This window comes from Rhinatrema bivittatum, chromosome 3 (genome assembly GCF_901001135.1).
Source record: "Rhinatrema bivittatum chromosome 3, aRhiBiv1.1, whole genome shotgun sequence".
NCBI lineage: Eukaryota > Metazoa > Chordata > Amphibia > Gymnophiona > Rhinatrematidae > Rhinatrema > Rhinatrema bivittatum.
In genome coordinates this window covers 31,928,845-31,952,411 of record NC_042617.1, presented here as the reverse complement: position 1 = coordinate 31,952,411, position 23,567 = coordinate 31,928,845, and the positions used below count along the sequence as shown (strand labels likewise).

At 42.6% G+C, this 23,567-nt stretch overlaps 1 protein-coding gene across 3 annotated transcripts in view; it reads left to right on the top strand.

Annotated features, from left to right (window-relative positions):
* Positions 1-23,567, top strand: part of LOC115086762 (nuclear RNA export factor 1-like) — a 433,094-nt gene that overhangs the window by 266,356 nt on the left and 143,171 nt on the right. For all 3 annotated transcript variants that reach the window (XM_029593060.1, XM_029593058.1, XM_029593057.1), the window contains one exon: positions 5,444-5,499. In XM_029593060.1, the coding sequence (XP_029448920.1) occupies positions 5,444-5,499 (56 nt within the window). The remainder of the gene's footprint in view (positions 1-5,443; positions 5,500-23,567) is intronic.

Genomic DNA, 23,567 nt, shown 5'->3' with positions numbered 1-23,567 from the left:
ACACATACTTCTCATTCATACCAACACCCCATAAAAACATTAACACATTTAATGTAAACACTACTTAATAACCAGTGCAAAAACAGCTTTTAAATACCTATATATAATGTTTTTCAACAATAACATATTTCTCCACACAATAATTTAATTAAACATCTATATCTAACTGCTTCATGGGACACTGGAAAAAATTTTTTATTAGCTCAGAAGCGTTTTCCTTTTTAATCCTCTTCAACATCCAGTGACCAAGATGATTTAGCACAGTCCATTGGACTCCTTTAGGACTATTCCAACAAGCGATCCTTGTTTCACCCGTCTGTGGCGGGCTTCCTCAGGGACAGTTCACGCCAAATCCCTCACTCAATAGTCACACTTTGAAGCAAACAAACATGATTTAATAAAATATCTAATCTTTTTACTGCCTACAAAAAATTCAACCGGACAATACTTACCTCATATGTAGACAGTCAACTCACTGCTAAACTCTTCTACTTGGTGGTAACTCAATTTTTCCCACATATTCTTTCAAATAACATCAAACATCGATTCAAACAATGAGCTCTTTCCAAACCGTATTTTCTAGTTGTCTATATTACAACCAAAAACGCAAATTAACTTTTACAAATAATGAGGACATACAACGCTACTAACCAAGGCACCACCGACTCAAACCCGTACTCACGTGCAAACCAGGAACTGACGTCACTTCCCACAGGCAGTGTGATTCATTGTATGTAACTTGTTGCATTTATATTGCCGTCAATATTATCCTATTTAAACTGATCCATACCTGACATTTCATCAGTCAATTAAAGAAAAGCTGCCCACTCAATTGGACCATTCAACCCATCAGGGGAACTGGTCTTCCAGTCATAAATGAATTTTTGTTCCATACGTCTCAGGGCGGATGAAAGATCACCACCAAATTCCAAACAACTTGTTTGACCAAAAGAACTTCAAATGTACTATTTCATGATTCCTCTCGATCCAATGTTTCACCAATGGAGCTTCCTCTTTCAACATTCTGATACGACTTTTGTGTTCGGTAATGCGTATTTTCACCGCTCTTGTGGTCTGTCCAATATAAATATATGAACAAGGACATATAATAGCGTAGATTACTCCCGCCGAATTACATGTAAACAAATCCGGTAATTCATATAGGCGTTTTAAATTGGGATGCTGAAAACTCTGTATGGTTAATATATGCTCACATACTGTGCAAGACCCACAAGTTACTTGACCACGGATCAAGCGACAAATAGTGATGATCGATTGATCCGTGGTCAAGTAATGCGTATTGGATGTGAGCTTGGTCTTCAGAAAGCCATGAATAAACAAAATTGCCATTACAATATAGTAAACCTCCCATACCAAAACAACCCTAATAACCTTATCTATGAAAAGGCAACACTGCACATATTACACCAGGCCCTAGAACACCAATAAAAACTCTTATTAGGAAACCAGGCTGCTATAGATCCCTACACAGAAATTACATGCTAACAAAATACCTCACCTCAGTCACATATTCAGAACACAGAGAGTCCCTCATCAAATTCAGAATAATGAGATAAAAAAGTATAAACAAACGTGCTGAGAAGAACTGAACTGGAACCCACATCAAGCCAGCCTCTATATGCAGAGCAAACAATGGAAAAATCGAAACATTACCATTCTTCATAAAACATTAAATAAAATCAAGAAATATAAAACATTAATCATAATAGTAAAGTCATATTTATAAAAAGAATATTTCAAACCAATTAATGAATAGAATATCAAAAATTTCCCAAACACCAAAAAAAATGTAAAAACGGATAGATTTATTTATTTAAAAATATTTGTATACTGTCTTTACAAACAGTGTTTAATCAAAACGATTTACATAACTAAATAAAATAGACGTAAACAAAAAGATTTAAAAAACATAAAATTATAAAAAGGCATAAATTACAAAAAATGAATCAATTGAAAATAAAAAAGTATCTAAAAATAATGGTTAATATAAGACAATCAATATATAATAAATGTCGTGCCATTTTATTTACAAGCATGGGAAGAGAGAGATTATGTTATTTAGTAGTGATATATGAAATGCAGATTGAAACAGATGTGTTTTAAGGATTTTTTGAAATGTTTTGAATTGGATATGGATCTTAGGGAGTCCGGTAGTGCGTTCCATAGGATTGACCAATGACTGAGAGTGCCCTTTTTCTGGTGATATCAAGACGGGCCTGTCACGGTGATGGGATATCTAGAAGGTTTTTGTCCAGTGATCTTAAGTGCCTAGCAGGTTTGTATATTCGAAGAATAGAACATAAAGTAACAGAGTTAGGAGTGTAAATGAGAGAGTGTATAATGGACTCCCCCCTCCAAAAAAAAATTTTAAGAGTAGAATTATCAAATTACACCCAATAATTAAAACTAATAAGGATTTAAAAATCTGCTCTCCATACCTGGGATCTGATTTCTAGTCACCCTGACATTGTCGTGGATTGGGGGAGGTAAGGCTGCACAAATGTTATCTTCTCTCTCACACACATGCACAATGACACATTCATTCTCTCACATACTCCCCTCTCTCTAACATCCACAGGCTGCCTCTTCCTCACCCTCACAGATACATTATGTGTGTGTGTGTGTGCGTGCATACCTATTATGGTTTTAAGGTGTTTGAGTGGATTCTTGGGTACTGTGGTGATGGCCACTCCCATGGGGAAGAACCCCGTGAGGAACCACAGTACTAGGCTAGACTCGAGACACACAAACACAGAGATTTATCTTTTATTATACAGCTGGATGATACCACCATAGGTGGCAGTAGTGAGATGATCCAATAGTAACAGTTCAGGGGCCTTTGGCAGAGGAGACCCCCCTCACAATGGTAGATGTTTGCAGCGCTCGGTAGTATAGGGAGTTCCGGTTGCAGGTTCCCAGTGCAGAGCTGTAGATGAGGCAGACTGATAAGGTTAGATTACTCACTAAGTTGGTAGCTGTAATGTTGGTAGATTCCAGCAGGCAGAAGTAGTTGGATTGCAGGCACCAAGGCAGGGAGAGCAGGCCCTCGAGGAGCGAGTACCTGGTATCCCAGAAAGGCACCTGAAAGAAAGCAAAGGGCCCCTGAGGAGCGGGTACCCAGATTAGATGAAATACTCCGAAGGGCAGAGAGAGCTTCCAGCGGCAGCACGGAACAGCAGAGTAGCGTAGACCCGGAGGCGAGTCCAATCCAATCCAATCCTTGCTAACTTGATTTGTTAGCAAACGAAGGGCAGGCTAAATAACCGGATGGCGTGACGTCACTCGAAGGGGATGCCCCCAAGGTTCCCGCCATGACGTGGATAAAGACGTGGGTGGCATGCGCGCGTGCACCCTAGGAGGCCCTCAGGAGAGACATGGCGGATAGCCGTGCCATAGCCGTTCCGGGGATGCCGGAGAGAGTGGCAAGCAGACACGGCAGTAGCCATCTTCCCAAGGCTAGCGGGGAGAGCAGAGAGAAAGGTGAGGCACAGAGATCGAAGCCGTCTAAGACCGGACGCAACAATGCCTATGAGAGCCTATATGTGACTCACAGTTACAAAACATATACAAACACACAAGCTCTCACACAGACACATTCACAGGCATACAGGTTCTCTCTCTCACACACACACACACAGGATCTCATACAGACACAAACAGATGCACATACAAACAGGCTCTCAGACACACATACAGGCTCTCACTCATTCACATGCTGTCTTCGGGTGGTACGGCCCACTGATCTTCCTGCTTGGGGAGAGGGGAGGGAGGGAGCAGCAGCTGTGCACGGACGTGCGTGTACATGTGCTCATATCCGGAAGAGAGGCTTCTCCTTCGGTCACCAGCGCTCTCTCCTCCTTCAGTTGCCAGCTGGTTAGGCTCCACTGGCAGCCCGTGGTCTCTCCTGCTGCCACCGGCCGCCACCTCCCTGGGGGTGCCGCCCCATGCAAATGCACGGTATGCATACCTGGTTGCGCCAGGCCTGGCAAAAGAACAAATTGCTAGAGCTCAAGGGCTCCGATTCAGAGGATTCCCACACCTTGTATGCCCATCTTCCTTTCCCTTTCATGTGCTTCTTACCAATCACATTACTAATGCCTTCATGCTCTCTTCTATACTACTTTTCTTTGTCATGTACTATTTACTTATACCCTCCTCCCCTTACATCTGTATTAGTAAACCCAGCGACAATTTCTACTTCAAGATAATTTTTAGATGTAAACCAAGTCTGACCATGAGATAACTGGTTACTGGGTTCCTAGAGCTCAGGCAAGGAAGGCTGGTTGGAAATCAGTTATTGCTCATGTTTCTTTTTGGCTGCAGCCATTTTTATGCATTACTGCATGGGTGATTTGGCATGCTGCTTCTCAGTAGCCTTAAGTTTGTCCTTCTCCTACTGTACCCCATGTGAAGCCACATCGCTTCTCAATTGATTGAGCTAGTCAGTGTCCTCATCTTGAGTTCTCCTAAAGCTCACTTGACCTTTACCTTTCTCTGCTGCTTGAGCTTTCTTCTTTTTTACCTCCAGGCATCTGGCTCTTTACTGCTTCAGCCCTGGAGGCCGCTATAGAACCAGTTGAGCTAACGTCCATTTCTTGCTGAGTATTGGCTACCTGTCTCATGCTCCACTGCCTCACATCATCCTTACTGCTGTAAGTGCCATCCTCTTCTGTTATGGAGATCATGTGGTACACAGTGCTTTCTCTTTTGCTTCTGCTGCATGGCTTGCTTCTCTATTGCCCACTGCTCTATGCCAGTAGACTGCAGCTGAAAAAGTCAGTATGCTTTAGTTAAAATACAACTCAGAACAAACCCAATGGCTCTGATAGGCTGCTCCTACACTCGTGTTGGTACTTGCCACCTCGTCATTGTAGGAAGAGAAGGGAGAAATTGCTGTTAGAGGGTAGCAGGGAGTTTGTATGCCAAGGAGCATCCGCATTGCAACCCTTATTCCAGCGACTGAGTAACATTCCAACATCACAGTGGGGATGCAATTCTCTACTCATTGTTAACCGAAAGCTTGCCGGCAGTGCTTGATTTTCTTCTGATACTCTGCCATGCCAGCAGACAAATTCAGAGGTCGGTGAGTCACTGAAAAGAAGAAGAAAGAAAGCACTCATCCTGCTGCTTGCTTGGGAACCACTTATGCCCAATGCCACACAGTCTCACCTCCTGCTTCCTTGCCTGCAACCATCTGTAACTCCTTCCATCCCCTCTCCTCTAGCTGCCTACTTCTTGTATTCTGTCCCACGCTGCACCAGTCATATGGCCACATTATAACCTCCTTGTTCAAACCATGGAAGTGACATAGTTGACAGAGCAGATATTAAAGTCGTTAAAGAGACCTTGAGCTACAGTCTAAATATTTTTAATGTTTATAGACTTCTATTCAGATATTCATGTAGAACATTTTTTGTTTTAGGGAAGCTTCTTTGCAAATCAAGAAATCGAAGTCTTCCTGACAATGTTTCTGCAAAAGTAGGTTCAGTATTTTGCAAAATATAATGTGAAAAATGGATCTATCACCTTTGGTTTGCATGGGAAGGCTAATTTTCAAAGTGATTTATGTTGCTTAAAAAAAAAGTTTTACCCACATTAATTGGCTGTCAGAAAATTGCCCCCACTTATTGTGGCTAAAAATTCACACATGATACTCCATGAATAAATAGGATAAAATTCAGCCACACCAAATGGGTGACATCATCTGACCATGCCGACATGGACCTGCTATCTCAAATCTCAGAAAAATAAACCTTTTTGAGCATCTGCGGGAGTTCCTGTGTCATGGCCCCATGCGAGTTTCCTCTTTTGCTGATGCGAAAGGATGCAAGATTGCTCATTCTCACCAAACTCTGGTATTTTTCTCAGTTTCTCTTGAGTTCTTTCTTTACTTTGAATTCATTTTTTTGTTTTATTTATGTTTTGAGTTCTCACAAAAAAAGATTTTTATTATTTTAGAGAGCCATGTCAGGCAAGCATTTTAAATTGTGTGCCAAATGTGGCCGAAAAATGCTATCTTTAAAACTACACAAGCATTTTCCAAAGGTGTCTGGGACCATCCCATAACACTACCAACTGTGAAGCATGTGTTAGGATGTTGCCACAAGCTTTTAGGCACTTCCAAAATAAGCTACGAAACATCACCTTTAGAAGAAAGAAATGTTTCATTGGGTGAACCAGAACCGATGAAAAAGAAATCAGTTACTGACGAACCCCAGTAAGGGCTCCACTTCTTTAACCCTTATCCATTGGTCTCCATTGGCCTGTAAGACTTGTCTCAAGACCATAAGTTGGCACACAGGCACACCAGCATACATTGGGTGAGATCAACAGGCTCCTTCAACATTAAGTATCTCTATGCCAGGATTGGAGATGAGATATTCAGCACCAAAACAAATGGTACAGAAACAAAGTGCTGTAAATTACACATCGACGTTGAAAAGGCCTTAATTTGATGCATCTCCTATTCAGGTACCAGTGTCCGATGCTTCATCAATAGCTTTTCCTCCATATACAACAAATTATGCATCCTTGCAAAAAATGTGGCATGAATTACTCTAAATACTTGTCAGAAGTAAAGGAACATCTTAAAGAAACAACTCCTATACTAGAAAAATTGTCTCAACAAGTGGATTAACTATCACCAATTTTACCATTTCAAGAGCCACCAGAGGAAAAGAGAAAGTCAGTCTTCTTAGTTATAGTCTATATCCCCAGTCCGTGCTCTGGACTCAGATTCTAATTCCCAAGATCATTCCTCATATATCTTCTTCTGAATTGCCAGACTCTCTAGGTCTGTCTCCAGACCCATATCCTGAAATGCCTAGGAGCAATACCCAACCTGAAGAGCTGTCATATCCTGCTTTCATTCAAAAGATGGCTGATTTAGCTCACAATAAAATTTGAACCCTCAGAAGAGTTTCCTGGAGTGTATTTATTTTAAAAGTTTATATCCTACTCTCTAGACATGTTCAAGGCGTTCACATAAATTATAACAACAAAAATAACTGTCACTAAATGCTTGAGAGAAGAGAGAAGTTTTTAGTATCTTCTTAAAATATAAACATTTTAAATAAATGACTTGGAACATTGCTCCAAAGAGTTGGTACGGCCACTGAAAATGCTCCATCTCTAAAAACGTCAAAGCGTACAAATCTTAATGAAGGGATTTTCAATAGATTCTTATTGGCTGATTTTAACATTTGAGCGGGCTGGTAAATCTGTAATACGGCATTAAGCCATGGTATGGACTAATGTTGAAGTAGTTTATGAATCGGCAATAGTACTTTGAATTGAATCTGCCACTTTACTGGAAGCAGTACAAGGAAGCTAGTTCTTAAGTGCATTAAAGAGCCAAAACAATCATGTGCAGTTACAGTAAACAAATGACTTCAGAACCTTCAAGCCAAGATGTGGGCTGTTCCTCTCTCTATACAGCCTGCAGCAAAAAGAAATGACTTGAAATATAGAGTTAAAGGTTGCCTAGGACATGACGACACAGCTACCACATGATTCAGTAGTGGTAGAGTCGGCACATAGAGCTAAAAAGTATAGAATCTATGCACATAATCTACCTGGAAAAGAGTGTAGACTTCTAGATAACATGGGTAAGAAAATGTACCAGTCTGCCATGTTATGGTTTATTCCACTTGTTGAATCACTATGTCTTACAACTTGCAATTCAAACCGATGTACAGATATTCAAAAGTTGCTAATAGATATTACAAAGCAGAATATCTGTCCATCAATTCCAAATGTCCATCATTTCCAAATATTAATAAAGGAAAATGGTCCTGTTCAAAAAATTGCATACCCTTAGTTCTTAATATCGTATATTACCCCCTTTTTCATCAATGACAGCTTACAGTCTTTTGTGATATTTGTGAACGAGGCCCTTTATTTACTCATGTGATAAAGCTGCCCATTCCTCTTGGTAAAAAGCCTCCAGATCCTGCCAGTGCTTTGGTTGTCTAATATTAACTGAATGTTTGAGTTCTCCCCAAAGTGGCCCAATTATGTTGAGATCAGGAGACTGTGATGGCCACTCCACAACCTTCAATTTCTTCTGCTGCAGCCACTGAAAGGTTGACTTGGCCTTATGTTTCGGATCATTGTCATGTTAGAAAGTCCAAGTGTGCCCCATACGCAGCTTCCTGTCTGATGAATGCAAATTCTCTTCCAATATTTTCTGATAAGATGCTGCATTCATCCTGCCATCAATTTTGACTAAATTCCCTGTGCCCCTGTAGCTCATACACCCCCAAAACAGCAAAGATTTGCCTTCATGCTTCACAGAAGGGTTGGCATGCTTCTCTTTATAGCGTTTGTGACCTTAAAGTTCAATTTTGGTCTCATCACTCCAAATTATTTTGTTCCAGAAGTTTAGAGGCTTCTCTTGGTGCTGTTTGGCATATTGTAAGTGGGCTGTTTGTGGCATTGATGCAGCAATGGCTTTTTTTCTAGCAACTCTATGGTATTTATTTATTTATTTAAATACTTTTGATATACCGATACTCAAGACTAGTGTCTTATCGTACCGGTTTACATTGAAACAAGGGGTAACCAATTAACTATGAAGATAAAGTTACAATGAACAGGGGGTTTACAGAGTGGGAGAGTAGAGAGCAAAAGCATACGATTAACATAATAAGTTATAAATAACTAAATTTAACATAACGAAGTAGGTGCGGCCCATTTTTTTTTTCAGGTATCTCCTTATTGTGCATGCTTGAAACATCCACATCACTTTGTTTTAGAGACGATGGTATTTCAGTAGAAATTGCTTGTGGGGTTTTCTTTGCATCCTGACAAATTTTCCTGGCAGTTGTCTGAAATCTTTCTTGGTCTACCTGACTGTGGCTTGGTATTAACAGAACCCATAATTTTCCACTTCTTGATCAGTTTGAACAGTACTGATCGGAATTTTCAAATCTTTGGCTATCTTTTTATATCCTTTTCCTCACTTATAAAGTTGAACTACTTTTGCTTGCAGATCCTTTGACAGTTCTTTTGCTTTCGCCATGCTTCAGTAACCACCAAAGTCAATGCTGCCCTGGATGAAATGCACAAAGGTTGTTCAAGAGCTTAAACTCATACACAGACACTAATTATAATCAAACAAGGCCCAGTGTGGATGCCTTCCCTTCATTACCATCTCAAACTGTGTGTGTCAACTTGAGTGTGTATTATCAGCCCAAACATTCAAGTTTATGCAAACTTTTGAACGGGACCATTTTATTATTTCCCTTCTTGCTATGGTTTGTTTAATGATCATGCTATTCTGTGATGCGTAATAGTTTCATTTGAAGCACATAAAAAAAACCAAAATAATAGACGTGTTTTGCCTGATCACTCATGTTTTCTTAAAATGCTGCACATCTTAACAAATTCTGCCAGGGGTATGTAAACTTATGAGCACAACTATATATAACATTTTACAAAAGAGAGAGAGGATTCGGTTTAATTATTTTTATTTATTTTTTATACCAACTGATGTACAATTAAATTGCAGTTCTATCTTTCAGAAGCAGATGAGTGTTCCAAACACTTGATTAAATCGATTTTTGAAAGCTTTGACATGTCACAAGCTTCAGCAGTGGCTATAGCAAGAAAGAGATTGGCTTAGCTTAAAACTTAAGGCATAACTGATTGATTTTAAATCCCCTATGTGCGTCTAAGCTGAGAGATACACATGTGACTTGGCTTGGCATTTGCCATGCAGATTTTAAAAACCACACGAGTACATTCATATCTCCTGGTACGTGCATAAAATACAATTTTCACAAAAAGGGGTGGGGCATGGGCATGACATGGGGGGCTGGGGCTGCACCATGAAGGCTGCATATAAGTATTTACAGGGTCCCCAACCTCATAACTTTACTTTTGCTATGGACAAGCGTGTAAGTCATGTAACAAAAAAAAAAAATAGGCTAGTCTGGGTTGTAAGGGTTGGGGCTAATAGGGTAAAAGGGAGGCAAGTTAGCTAGGGGATTTAGGAAGTCCTCTCCTTTACTGGGAATGAACTGGGGAAACAGGTAATTGTGTTGGCGCACATATCTACTAAAATTCCTTGCGCTCAAGTTGTCTTTTGAGTGCAGATGCACGTGACAGTATAAAATTGTACGCACATGTACACGCATATAACTGATTTTATAATGCGTGCGGATACACGCATATATTATAAAATCTCCACATCCATGTGCACCTGCATGCAGATCTTAAAATTTACTTCTAAGAGAAGATGTATACAACAAGCTTGCAGTTACTCCTTGCTCTGGTGACAGTTTGTGGACAAGTTAAAGGAAACTGTTAATATCATTAAGGTTCAGTTTACAAAGCTACAGACACTGACTTTGGCCACTACAGACACAGCTTCCTCTCAAAAAAGATACCAATATTATCTATAAAAGAAACAGTACTACTATCCTCATAAATGTTTTGCTACCTAGTCATAACAGGACCTGCCTCAACGACAACAGCCACAAAGCATATCATGGACAAGAGAAAGGGCACCAACCAAGTCTATTCTGCTAATTGCCAAAATAATCCTCAAGACAAGAAAAATGATTCTAATAGCTCTTTTCTGGCTACAGAGACTGTCAGTAGCTCAGCCAGTTCTCACAGACTTTCCATATCTTTTAACCCTGTAGAGAGGAATATAACAGTAAAGGAACTTCTAACTTGGAGGTGAATTTTAAGACCCTTGGCGATTTTATAACATACGGTTGTTTAATCATGTATACGAGTGCCTGTTATAAAATCAGCTATACGCTCGAACATGCGCATGTGACTTTATATAGATGCACGCAAATGCTGCCTTGGTCGTGTAAATGGGGATTTTAGTAGATACATGCGCAGACACAATTACCTGTTTCCCTAGTTCATTCCTAATTCGCCCCAGTAAAGGAGAGGACTTCCTAAACCCCCTAGCTAACTTGCCTCCCTTTTACCTTGTTAGCCCAACCCATAAAATCTTGCTGATTAGCCTAGTTTGTATTATTTTCTTACTGACATGCCATCCATAGCAGAAATAAAGTTACACGGTAGGGAACCCGGCACTTGCTTGTGCACGTAAATACTTACACGCATACTTCAGGTTACAGACCCGGAACGCCCATGCCCCATCCCTTTTGTGAACTTTTTGATTTGTGCACTTACCAGGAGATACGCACACACTCTTTTTTCTTTTTTTTTTTTAATTTAGATTTATATTCTGCTTTTCACACTTTTAATTTTTTTTTTTCAGCGCTTCAAAGTGGATTACATTCAGGTACTGTAGGTATTTCCCTATCCCTGGAAGGCTTACAATCTAACAGGGTCATTTATCAAATAGCGTTATGGCGTTTTTGCATGCATTAAGGGGTGTTCACATGCGAAAACGCCTTTAACGCATGCGATAGCACCATAACGTATGGTGCGTTGCAAATCAGAAAAAGAGGAGGAGTTAGTTCACGGTTTTGCGAAGCCCTATTGCACGGCTTTAACTCAGATTTTAGCTACACCTTTTTCAATAGTGTTGTGCGATAGGTTGTGCTAAGGCTTTATCGTATGTTGTGTTCTGAAATGCTTGTTGTAGTAGTGTTGAAGCTCCTGGAGAACCAGCCTAGCTATCATGAGAGAGAGAGAGAGACTGAGAGAGACTGACTCTAGCCATAATGCCCTCACACTAGATAGGTATTTATATCTGTATGGGAGGCCCACCTAGGAACTCTAGGTGAGGTTTAGGTATTAGTGTAGGGGCTAGGGGCCACTTTGACATTCAAAGTGAGACGTATGAACAGAACAGTGCTCTCTTGTGAAGATTTGAGGACCTTCGGAGTGAGGAAACTCACTCAAAGATGAGATTTGTGCAATGTTCTCTCAACCTAGCTTGATGGACTCTCTACCTGGGTAACATCAAGCTAGGTTGAGAGGACATTGCACAAATCTCATCTTTGAGTGAGTCTCCTGGTTTGTAGCCCACTGCTCTAGCCACTAGGCTACTCCTCCACTACTTATGTGGTTTCTAAAATCTTCATGGCGTGCTGGGCTGAGTCACGCACGTATCTCCCTGCTTTGGCATGTGTAGCGCTTTTAAAATCCAGAAGTTTGTATATAAAAATTTAGATTTATTCTGATTATGAAAATTTAGAAAAATTTTAATTGTTTTGGGCATCGGATAATGTATTGTTAAACTTGATAATGGATGACAAGTAAACAAGCCTTATCTTATTATTAATTAAAGTTTACATAATGTATTCTGTTTAAGTAGCTTCTCTCATATTATTATCTAGAGATCTTTAAGGGGCAAAATATTGGTAATATGGTGCAATTCTAAATTCTTATATTTCTACTCTGCATTTGACACTCTCTGAATCATTCTGATGGGCCAAATCATGAGCTTCAGGAATGTAAGTGGGGAGACAGACTGAATATGCAGAGATGTCTTCTTCCTTTGATTTTCTCTTTGTTTCCGATGATACAAGTTCAACAGTGCTCTTTTTTAAATAACTTTTATGCCTTGAGAATACAGTTCAGAACATGTGCCTATTTCTGACTGGATGTATGTTCAAATTCTTTCTCATAAAAGAACTTCATATACAACATCCTATATGAGTAGCCAGGCTATATGGCACAGGCCATATATAGTCATGGCTATTTTGTAGTACTTAGCAACAGAAGTCCATCTGTAGTATTTTTGCCACAGTCACCAGTCTGCATTTTGTTCCTTGAAGTCAGCCTATTGCTGGCTGTTTAGATTCTCATCAGTCTTCAGCATATTACTGGTCCATTGTCTTGTATTTAAAACAAATGCAGAAACTTCAATCAAGTCTTCATCCCTTTTTGTTATTAAACAGTCATTTTCAGTATTTGCGGTGTCAATGCAGCAGACACAAGAATCAATTACTCCATCACTCTACAACCCACTATGATCGGATCTCTTCTTCACCCCAACTTTCACTCACTAGCACTGACAGCATGGATGTTGAGCTCAGAATCCTAGATAACATGCCACTTTCCTCAAAGATAAAAGCAGTACTGCTTGCAGCAAGGAAACTGACCATTTGACTTTCCTACAATTTCAAATAGAAAATATTTTATTTCTGGTGTAAATTCCAGGGCTAAAACCCCTTTCACTGCAAGACCTCCACATTGTTGCAATATCTTCTTCATCTTTCAAGCTCAGGATTAAAGTTCAAGGATACCCATTAACAAGATTTATGAAAGGACTCTTTCATCTGCACCCTCCTATAAAGGATCCTCCAAGTCAGTGGAACCAAAATATAGTTTTGAAAGATTAATGAAGTCTCCATTTGAAGCTTTGGTATCGGATCACATTAAGATCCTAACTTGAAAGGTTCTTTTTCTTATAGCAGTCATTTCAGTTCGTAGTGGACCCTCCTTACACTCAAATATTCAAAGGCAAAGTAGTGCTGAAAACTCACCCAAAATTTCTGCCTAAAGTTGTTTTGCAATTTCATTTGAATCAATCAATAGTTCTACCTGTGTTTTTTTTCCCCCCAAAACCTCATACAAATAAAGCAGAATAAACATTTCGTACCTTGGGCTGTAGAAAGGCTTAATGTTTTACTTGGAAAAGAATAAAGCATTACAGGAAAACTTCTCAATTAGTTATCTCTCATGATCCGAACAGACAAGGCCATCAGGTGGGAAAGCTGTGCCTGGCTATCAGATTGTATTTCTTTTTGTCATAAAGATGCAGGCATAAAATCTCCCTAATAGTCAAAGTTTATCAAATTCGAGCAACTGCAACATCAGTAGCTTTTCTCCATTCCACTTTGATCCAAGACATCTATAAAGCAACTCCCGGTCCTCTGTTCACACCTTTGTTAAACATTGTCTAGAACAAGACTCTTGTGTAGATAGTACCTTTTCGCCAAGCAGTACTTGGAAACCTTTTCAAATAATAGCTTCAATTCTCCTACCTTCAGTTTTTCTCCAGGTTACATAATTTAAAAAAAAGTCATGCAACCCTTAGCTTGGGAGTCCCCACTTATGTGGTTGAATTTTGTTTTGCCTGTCCTTGGAGAAAGCAAAATTGCTTATCTATAACAGGTATTGTTTTCAGACAACAGGACAAAATCAGCCACATAATCTCACCCTCCTCCCCTTAGACTTCAAGGTCAGTTAGTGAAAAGGCTGAGATTTGCCTTTCTGAGATGTGAGAGAGCGGGTCCGTACCGGTGCCATTGGATGACTTCACTCACTTGTGTGCCAGATTCATTCTGCTGTCTATGGAGAGCACCTGTTACAGATCAGCAAATTTGCTTTCCACATAGTTTTAGCCGCATTGAGAAGAGGTGTTCCCAGAGATGTCTTAAGATCAAGGGAGGAAGTGTATGCACATGGATGACATTTTTCAAATCTTTGCATATACATTTCCAGCAGATATCAGGTGTACATGACCATGCATACTTTCTACCTTGGCAAGTTTCAAAGTGAAAGTATGTGCACTCTTTCACTTTGAAACCTGGTGCAAACCCATAAGTAAAAAGTATGTGTGGCTTTTGTACCAAATGTTCTCCTCTGATCTTGATGCTGTATCTATACATAATGAAGGGGTGTGTGTATATATATGAATGTATGTATCTCTGTACTATCATTAAAGAAACTTTTCCAAAAAGAAACATTTCAAATAGAGTTGAAATGATGGTTTATGCAACCTGTTCCATACCAGCTGAAGGTGTTTCTACTAAGCTTTTGACCTTTAACAAAATTTATATGCTGCTAGGGAATAGTACAGCTGTTAGAGACCATCTGTGTTCCATTTTCACTAAGACAGAAAAGGTTATAGATTATTTTTTTGGATTTAGCTTGCACTTTTTCATTAGTGGCTCAAGGTGAGTTATTTTCAGGTACAGTAGGAATTTTCCTGCCCTCAGAAGGCTTTCAGTCCCAAGAAAGGGAAGAGGGTGAATATCTGATTCCGTTCAGATGCTGACAAAATATACAGGCATATCATTTCTGTTCTCCAAATAAAGTTAATTATTTCTGCTCTTTTCTCCAAAGATATACATCCTGAATAAGATCGTACTGATGTAATTACCATATTTACCTGATTATAAGAGAAGGATTTTTTTTAAATGCTTATCAAAAAATCATCCTGGTCTTATAATTGCAGACTTGGTTTCAGTTGGTTGCATTAGTCTATATAAGTAACAGAAGGCAGCAGGGGCCTATGAGGAGGTCATAGAGAAGGGAGCAGGGGCTCATACCGTGGCATGAGATAATGAAATGGTGAGAGTAACAGGGAGGCAGCAAGAGCAATGAGAGGTGAATGATGTTGTAAAATAGAAACAAATGGAAGGAGGAGAAGAGAAAAATAAGCAGGTGGTCAAACTTGAGGTTCAATATGGGAATTTGAGAGATTATGCAAGATTTTTCTATGAAAGTTTGAAATAAATTTCTGGTCTGGACTCAAAAGAAGTTCAAATTTATCTTTCTTTGATATAGTTTTTTAATTTTGCCTTTCTGACATTGAACAAGTTCATAAAAACTTGTTTGGGATACTATATGATGATGCTTTTATTAACTATTTGTATTTATCAATATTTCTATTTTTCTTGACCTATTTTTAATGGAGTTAATGTAGTATTTACAGTAGTTAATTTTCCAGATGGAGCAAGATATCGTCTCCAGTCATTTGCATGATGGCTTTGTTGACTGCTTAGATAGTATTCATAGATTGGTCACATCATTTGTGGTAATATAAACATTGGGGAGGACAATATTCAAAACCATTTTTTAATATTGACCTCCCCAGTGGTTAGATGGTTAACCATCTAAATGGAAAATTTCCGAATATTGAGCCACTTATCCAGCTAGATTTTAGCTAGATAAGTTATTTCCTGGCTAAAATCTAGCCGGAGTAAAAAGACATTTCTGAAAGGAGGTGTTTCTGGAAGATGTTTGCTATCTGACTTTCTTAGCCGAATTTCAGTATTTAAAAAAAAAAGTTCTGGGATCTGCTGGTGGCCCCACCCACATTTACCAGTTCTGTCAATCTTATAATCTGCTGCTGCTGGCAGACCCTACCACCCCCCCCCCCCCCTTGAAATCTTAAGTTGTTGAGATGCATCCCCTACCCCACAGGACCTTCCCACATCCCCCCTGCCGGATGTAGTTTATGCTTCCAGCACAGCTTTTGACAGAACCTGCGCTGGAGCGCCAGAAGCAGGTAAGTTCTTAACCCCGCTCCCAGCAGGGATTTGTATGTTTCAGGGATGGAAGGAAGGCCCTGGCTGGGAGCGGATATTGTGGCACAACAATTTAAGACTGTGGTATGATGGAGTGGTAGGGTAGGTGGCAGCACCAGATTATAATATTGATAGAATCAGGGATGCGAGGGGAGGGGGGAGGGGGCGGGTAGCAGCAGATCCTGGATCATTCTTTTTTTTTTTTTAAATTTAAGAGTCTGTGAGAAGTACACAGCCCGACAGGGCCATAATCGACATTTTGTAGGGGAAGAGCGAGAAACAGGCCATAGGGTCTGTATTTCTTTCTTTTTTTTTTTTTTTCTAATAGCACTATTTACCCGGATATCTTTTGAACATATCCAGTTAAGTAGGAATTTATCTGGCCACACAAGGCTGGATAACTTAAAAACCGAACTGGTAATGTTCAAACATAGCCGGTTAGTCTTTTTTTTTTTTTTTTTTAGTTATCTGGCTATATGTGGCTGAATAACTTTAGGAGCAGGCATTAATAGATGTGCGCATCAAAAAAAGAATAAAAAGAAAATAAATAAAAATAAAAAAAAATTGGCGATCGGGGCCCATCACAAAAACCGACGCCAAGTTTAACGGCATCTGTTTTCGTTACCAGCGGACAGCCACGAAAACCGACGCTGATTAAACTCTGGTTGGTTTTCAGCGATCTAGTCAAGAAAACCAACGCTGGGTTTATCGGCGTCTGTTTTTGTGATGTAGGGGCAGAAGCCGATGGTGTGGAAGGTGCTGCACAGCTCCGTTTTGTACTTGGGGTGGCGGGTCAGACTGTGCAGCTCGTGGAAGCTGTGGGCAAACTGGAACTTCTCACCGTACTTGCATGTGCCGCTCTCTTCGAAGGGACGGCATAGCTCCGTCTTGTAGCGGGTCGAGTTGATCTGGGCTCCCAGTTTCTGCTGTTGCTGGAGCTGCAGGAGATGCAGGCTGCGCTCCCCTTTCTCGCCGAATGGGCGGTCTCGGAACTTGTTCTTTAGTTCATCTCTCATCCTGACCTTTGTTCAGCAGGGCCGTGCTCACTGAGTCCTCCTTCAGGTGGCAGAAGGAGTTGCCAGGGAACTTGGAGGCGGTGGTGTTGTTGGCCAGAGCCAGTAAGTTGCTGGTCGAGTGTATGCGCAGGAATCCCAATACGAAGCTGGAGCATTCGTGACTGCCGTACGCTGGTCATGAAAATCGATGCTGATAAACCCTTCGATTTCCCTTACTGCCGTACAGCGGTCACGAAAACCAGTGTTGGGTTTATCGGTGTCTGTTTTCATGACCGGCGTATGGCAGTCACGAAAACAGTTTGGGTTCGCTAACGCGACCCCCTAATTTAAATATTGCATGGTGCCTCCCCTTTGGTGTACCATGTGCGCGTTGAGAGCGGCCGCTGACTGTTCAGCGCCCGCTTTCTGCGCGACTTTATTGTATCGGCCCCTAAGGCCTTTATTGAAGCTAGAAGGGTAATAACATCTTCGCCAGTTTCAGTCCTTAGTTTAGATCAACATCCTTGAATTAATTTAATTAATGTAATTAATTAATTTATGTGGAGCTGTTGGTGTTTTTTTTTTCTTGGAAAGGTCATTCCTTGAATAATTTTACTTAAGGCTCACCTATTTTTTCCTTCTCCTCCCTCTTTATTTTGTTGCTTTGGCTTAGAATGGAATACTCTATTGAATATGTGATAATGTTCATTGATTATTTGTTGAGTTATTTTTCTAAAGTCTTTCATTTGTATTTCCTTACAGAGTTTAATGCTTTCTAAAAATGATAAATTCAGTAAATAAAAATGCCAAGCACACTTGGACCCATTCTTCAGTGCCCCCAGAGAAGGATCAGACAGCGATGAATGCTCTTGGAAGGAAGCTATTCTAGGGTGCTATGCTCATTGTCCACATAGCGGTCTACCAGCTCTACACGAGTCAGTATATGCGCAACATCCTAAGCAGGTGCAGGAGTGTTAGCGATCCACCCGCCAGGAGGGCGGAGTTAGCAATCTGTTATAGATCTACTCCTCAAGAAGGGAGGAGTTAGCAATCTGTTCAGTGCTGCCCCCCAAGGGGAGGAGCTAGCAATTTGTAATACTCCGTAGGTGGAGTTAATGATCTGTTGTGGGTTGGCTCCCACAGAGTGGCAGTCTGTATGATACCGCTCTAGTAGTATAAGGAATAAACACTTAATGGAAATTGGTGAATCCTTGGGCCGATGGCAGATGACAGCACCCCCAGGAGGATATCCTGAGAGGGACCACCGGCTAGGCTGGAGTATGGAGACAAACACAGATAGTTCTTTATTAGACAGGAAGTAGAACCACCAGAGCTGGCAGTAGTGAGCTGAATTGCCCAGCAGGGCTGAAGTCCCTCAGATACTGGAATTGCAATCTCTGGGTTGCTGAGCTGTAGAGAGAGACTATAGGTAGTGAGTAGACAGGGTATGCTGGATACATAACCAGTAGTAGGTGATACACTCACAATTGTAGATATCTGTAATGGCTTCTATGCAACAGAGAGTCTTCAATATATTCAAGAACCGGAGCCGTAGGTGAGTACTGGTTCCTATATGCCAGTGGTCCCCAACCCTGTCCTGGGGGCTCACCAGCCAGTCGGGTTTTCAGGACATCTGCAGTGAATATGCATGAGAGAAAATTTGCATGCACTGCCTCCATAAACATGCAAAATTTCTCTCATGCATATTCATTGCGGATATCCTGAAAACCCGACTGGCTGGTGGGCCCCCAGGACAGGGTTGGGGACCACTGCTATATGCAGTCTGGAATAAGAACTCACATTATCTGTGTATGAGATGGCTTCTGAGATAGAAGAGAGTCCGAGAAGGGTTTTAGGAACATGGGTCTTCGTGGAGCGAGTACTTGTTCCTATCTGCAATAATGACTCATGATCTCCGTATGTGCGATAACGTCTTAGACAGAAGGGAGCTTTCAGAGATTAGGAACATAGGCCCTCATGGAGCGAGTACCAGTTCCTATCTGTAATAGAACTCACAGTGTTCACAACTGCGATAGCTTCCAGGCAGTAAAGAGTCTTCTGAGCATTCAGGGACATAGGCCCTCGAGGAGCGCGTACCGGATCCTGTCTTAGCAATCTGAAATCAAGAAGAGAGAGCGGGGCCCCCGAGGAGCGGGTACCGCTTGGTAAGTTTGTGGAGGCAGAGCAGCAGAGAAAGATTCCCCTTGCTAACTCGATTCGTAGTAGCAAACAAAGACCTTTTAAGTTGGAAGCGGATGACGTCACTACAGGGGGATGCCCCTCTAGGTTCGCACCCATGCCGGTACAAACTCTGGAGCGCGCGCCCTTACGTCATCAGGAACATGGCGGATCCGCAGCGTCAGGCCAGCCCGGGGATTCCAGGGGAAGCGGCGAGGAGAAACCGCAGCAGCATCTGTCCGTCAGACCCGAAGGGAGTCGCCACAAAGGTAGAGAGGGTGGAGCAAGGGCGAGAACAGGCACGAATGCAAGGAGGTTGCGATCAACTGCCTCAGCAGCAGCAAGACACCCTCCAGTCACTGGTTCATAAGGGTCTGGAGTGTGGAAACCATGGGGGTCTGTTTGACCTACGATGTTTTTGAAATGGCATTGTGGATCTCTGCCACGGGAAACAGCGCCCATAGACTTGTATCACTGCAGGCCTCGGATTTCTGACCAGAAGTGCAGGAGCACCTCGCAGACGTGCCATGTACAGGAGATAATCTCTTCAGGGATAAGGTGAAGGATGCAACCCAGATCCAGGATCACCATGCGACATTCCAACAGCTCTCCTCTGGCACTCAGGACCCATTCTCCTCAGCCAGGAGGCTGTCAAGGTTTGGGCCTGGGAAGTCCTCCTTTCGCCCGAAGAGGTACTGTACTCCACCCCCTCACTCCCACTAGCAGCACCAGGCCCCTTGTAGCCAGCTCATGCGACCTGGCTTGTGCCTCAGTCAATTACGGGGTCGAGGTTTTAATGGGATTGCAGGAGTCATAGTCAGGTTTCCATACCCTGTGTGATGGACCTGCTGGTTGGGGGAAGTCTACGATTCTTTGCAAGCCAGTGGCCCAGTATAGCCTTGGACCAGTGGGTTTCTTTCCATCATTCGTGAGGAATAAAGTAAACCTATCAGATGCCCCACCAAATTGCCTCCTGAATCCATCAAGTGGTGTTAGTAGTGGAGCTCTCCTCCCTCTTAATTGCCAGGTTGGTCAAGCCCATTCCACCAGGGCAAAGAGGGAAAGGGATTTACTCTCGGTACTTCCTGATACCAAAGAAAACAGGGGGAATCCGTCCCATCCTAGACCTAAGGGCCTTGAACAAGTTCATCAAATAGAAAAGCTCAAGATGATTTCCCTGGGCACCCTCATCCCCCCCCCCCCCCCCTTCTTGCAAAAAGGGGACTCGCTATGCTACCTCGCTCTAAAAGATACCTATACCCACATCAAGATCTTCCCAGGTCATTGAAGTATCTCCAATTCATGGAGGAAAACAAGCAATTCCAGTATCGCATTCTGCCATTTGGGCTCGCTTCAGCTCCACATGTCTTCACAAGATGCCTAGCTGTAGTAGCGGTGCACCTTCGCAGACTGGGAGTTCGTTTTACCATACCTGGACAATTGGTTGATCAAGAGCATCTCTCAGGTGGGAGCCGAGGAGTCCATGCACTCAACCATCCAGGTGTTTGGGTTACTAGGGTTCATTGTCAACTTCTCCAAGTCCCATCTCAGCCAATATTGGACTTCATTGGAGACCTGCTAGACCCGACGCAGGCCAAGGCCTTCCTGCCCCTGCCACAGGCCATCAACTGATATTCAATGCAGTGGGAATTCAACAGAGCCAGCAGCATCAGCATGGCACATGTTGAGCCTTTTGGCTATATGACTGCTACAGTACACGTCACTCCCCTGGCATGTTTGCATATGTGAAAACCCCAATGTATCTTAAGGTCACAGAGGCAACAAGCCATTCAGGACTTCCAGGATCTCATCCGAGTCACACTGTCCCACTGTCCCACTGGGCTTCTCTGTCCTGGTGGTGGGAAATCTCGAATCTGGAAAGGAGTGTATCCTTTCAGAGTCCTGCCACCCAAATTATTCTTACCATAGATGCATCCACCTTGGGCTGGAAAGCTCATGTAGATGGACTCAACACCCAGGGTTTATGGTTCACTCAGGAATGACTCTGCCAAATCAGTTTTCTAAAGTTCTGGATGGTCAGGTATGCACTGTGGGCTTTCAGAGATTGGCAATCCAACCAAATTGTACAGACTGACAACCAAGTAGCAATGTGGTATGTCAACAAGCAGGATGGTAAGGGATCATAACTCTTGTGTCAAGAAGTGGTCCATATCTGGTCATGGACCTTCTTCCACAGGATGGTGCTCAGGGCCATGTATCTGACTGGAATGGAGAATATGATAGTGGACAAATTGAGTTGCGTCTTCAGACCCCATGAATGGCCTCTGGACCAAGGGGTCATCAATTGGATCTTCCGCCTCTGGGAAAGTCTGGACGTGGATCTCTTCACAGCGCCTTGAAACAGGAAGGTTCCTCAGTTCTGCTCCCTGTACAGGACACGCGGCAAACCAGCCTCAGATGCCTTCACCCATCATTGGGGAGAGGGTCTTCTGTATGCGTACCCTCCAGCTTCACTGGTAGCAAAGACTCTCTTAAAGCTTCATGAGGACAAAGGAATATGATCCTCATAACCCCTTTTGGCTGAGAAAGGTTTGGTTTCCACTCCTTTGGGAGATATCCATCTGGAAAATGATCAGGCTGGGGACTTCCCCATGTCTCATCACCCAGTATCAAGGCAGGTTGCACAATCCCAAACTCCAGGCTCTGTCGTTTGCAGCCTGGATCTTGAAAGGTTGATATTATAACCATTCGATCTCTCGGAAGATGTCTTGGGTCCTGGTGGCTTCGAGAGAGTCTACCACTAGAAAGTCTTACAGAGTGAAGTGGAGGTTTTCTGTGTGGTGTGAGCTAAAAGCCCTAGGTCCTTTCTCCTGTTCCCCACAAAAACTGCTTGACTACCTGCTAGATTTTGGAAGGTGATTTGAAGACCAACTCTGTTAGGGTTCATCTGAGTACAATTGGTGAATAGCAACGTGGTGTAGATGGTAAGTCCATCTTTGTACAGCCTATAGTTGTACATTTCATGCGGGACTTGCTTCAGATGAAGCCTCCCCTAAGGATTCCTGCTGTGTCTCGGGACTTCAACATAGTGTTGGCTCAGGTGATTGAAAGCTCCCTTTGAGCCACTGTACTCCTGTGACCTGAAGTACCTGACCTGGAAGGTCATAGTTTTGGCGGCAGTCACTTCACACAGGATCAGCAAGCTCCAGGCCTTAGTGAGTTATTCACCTTACACTAAGTTTTTTCACTACAGGGTGATCCTACACAGTGGCGTAGCTAGACAATTTGGCGCCCGGGGCAAGAGACTTCTTCGGCGCCCCCTCCCTCCATCAATGATTTGCATCTTGCGTAAAAATTGATGGTAACATCCTTTCTCATACACACACCGCTCCTTTCTCACATACACACAGAAGCACCCTTCCGATCCAAGGTTGAACAGCTGGTCTCCGGCGGCGGTTAGCAGACCAGTGTTCACTTCATCGGCCCCTGCCGGCCTCGATTTTAATGTCTTCGGCCCTCTTGGTCTCCGGCGGGGGCCGAAGACATTAAAATCGAGGCCGGCGGGGGCCGAAGAAAAGAAGATGGGCGCCGCCCAGTCGGCCCCCGCTTGAGGCTGGCTGGGAGGCGCCCATCTTCTTTGCTTCGGCCTCCGCCGCCGCTGGCCTCAATTTTAATTTATTCGGCCCCCGCCGGCCTTCGTGGGCCGGCTGTCTCCGGCGGAGGCCGAAGAAATTAAAATCAAAGCCGGCGGAGGCCGAAGAAAAGAAGATGGGCGCCTCCCAGCCAGCCCCCGCTTGAGGCTGGCTGGGAGGCGCCCATCTTCTTTTCTTCGGCCTCCGCCGGCTTTGATTTTAATTTCTCCAGCAGGGGTTGGCTGGGAGGTTCCCATCTTCATTTCTTCGGCCCGTGCGCCGCTGGCTGATCTTCTTTTCTTCAGCCCCCGCCAGCCTCGATTTGTATTTCTTCGGCCCCTGCCAGCTTGGCGAAGGCGTTGAGGCTGGGCTGAAGAAGAACCACGCGGTCGAGACCACGTGACCAGGTAGACCAGCCCACCGGGGGATGCCCGATCCCCCGATAGGTCAATCCGCCCCTGACCATTACTATAAATCTCTCATAACAAAACAAAAAAAAAAGACGATCTGCCAGTATTCAACAACACTTACATCTGGGCTTAAAATACTAATTTCTTTTTTTATTTAAATAGCTTTTTGGCGCC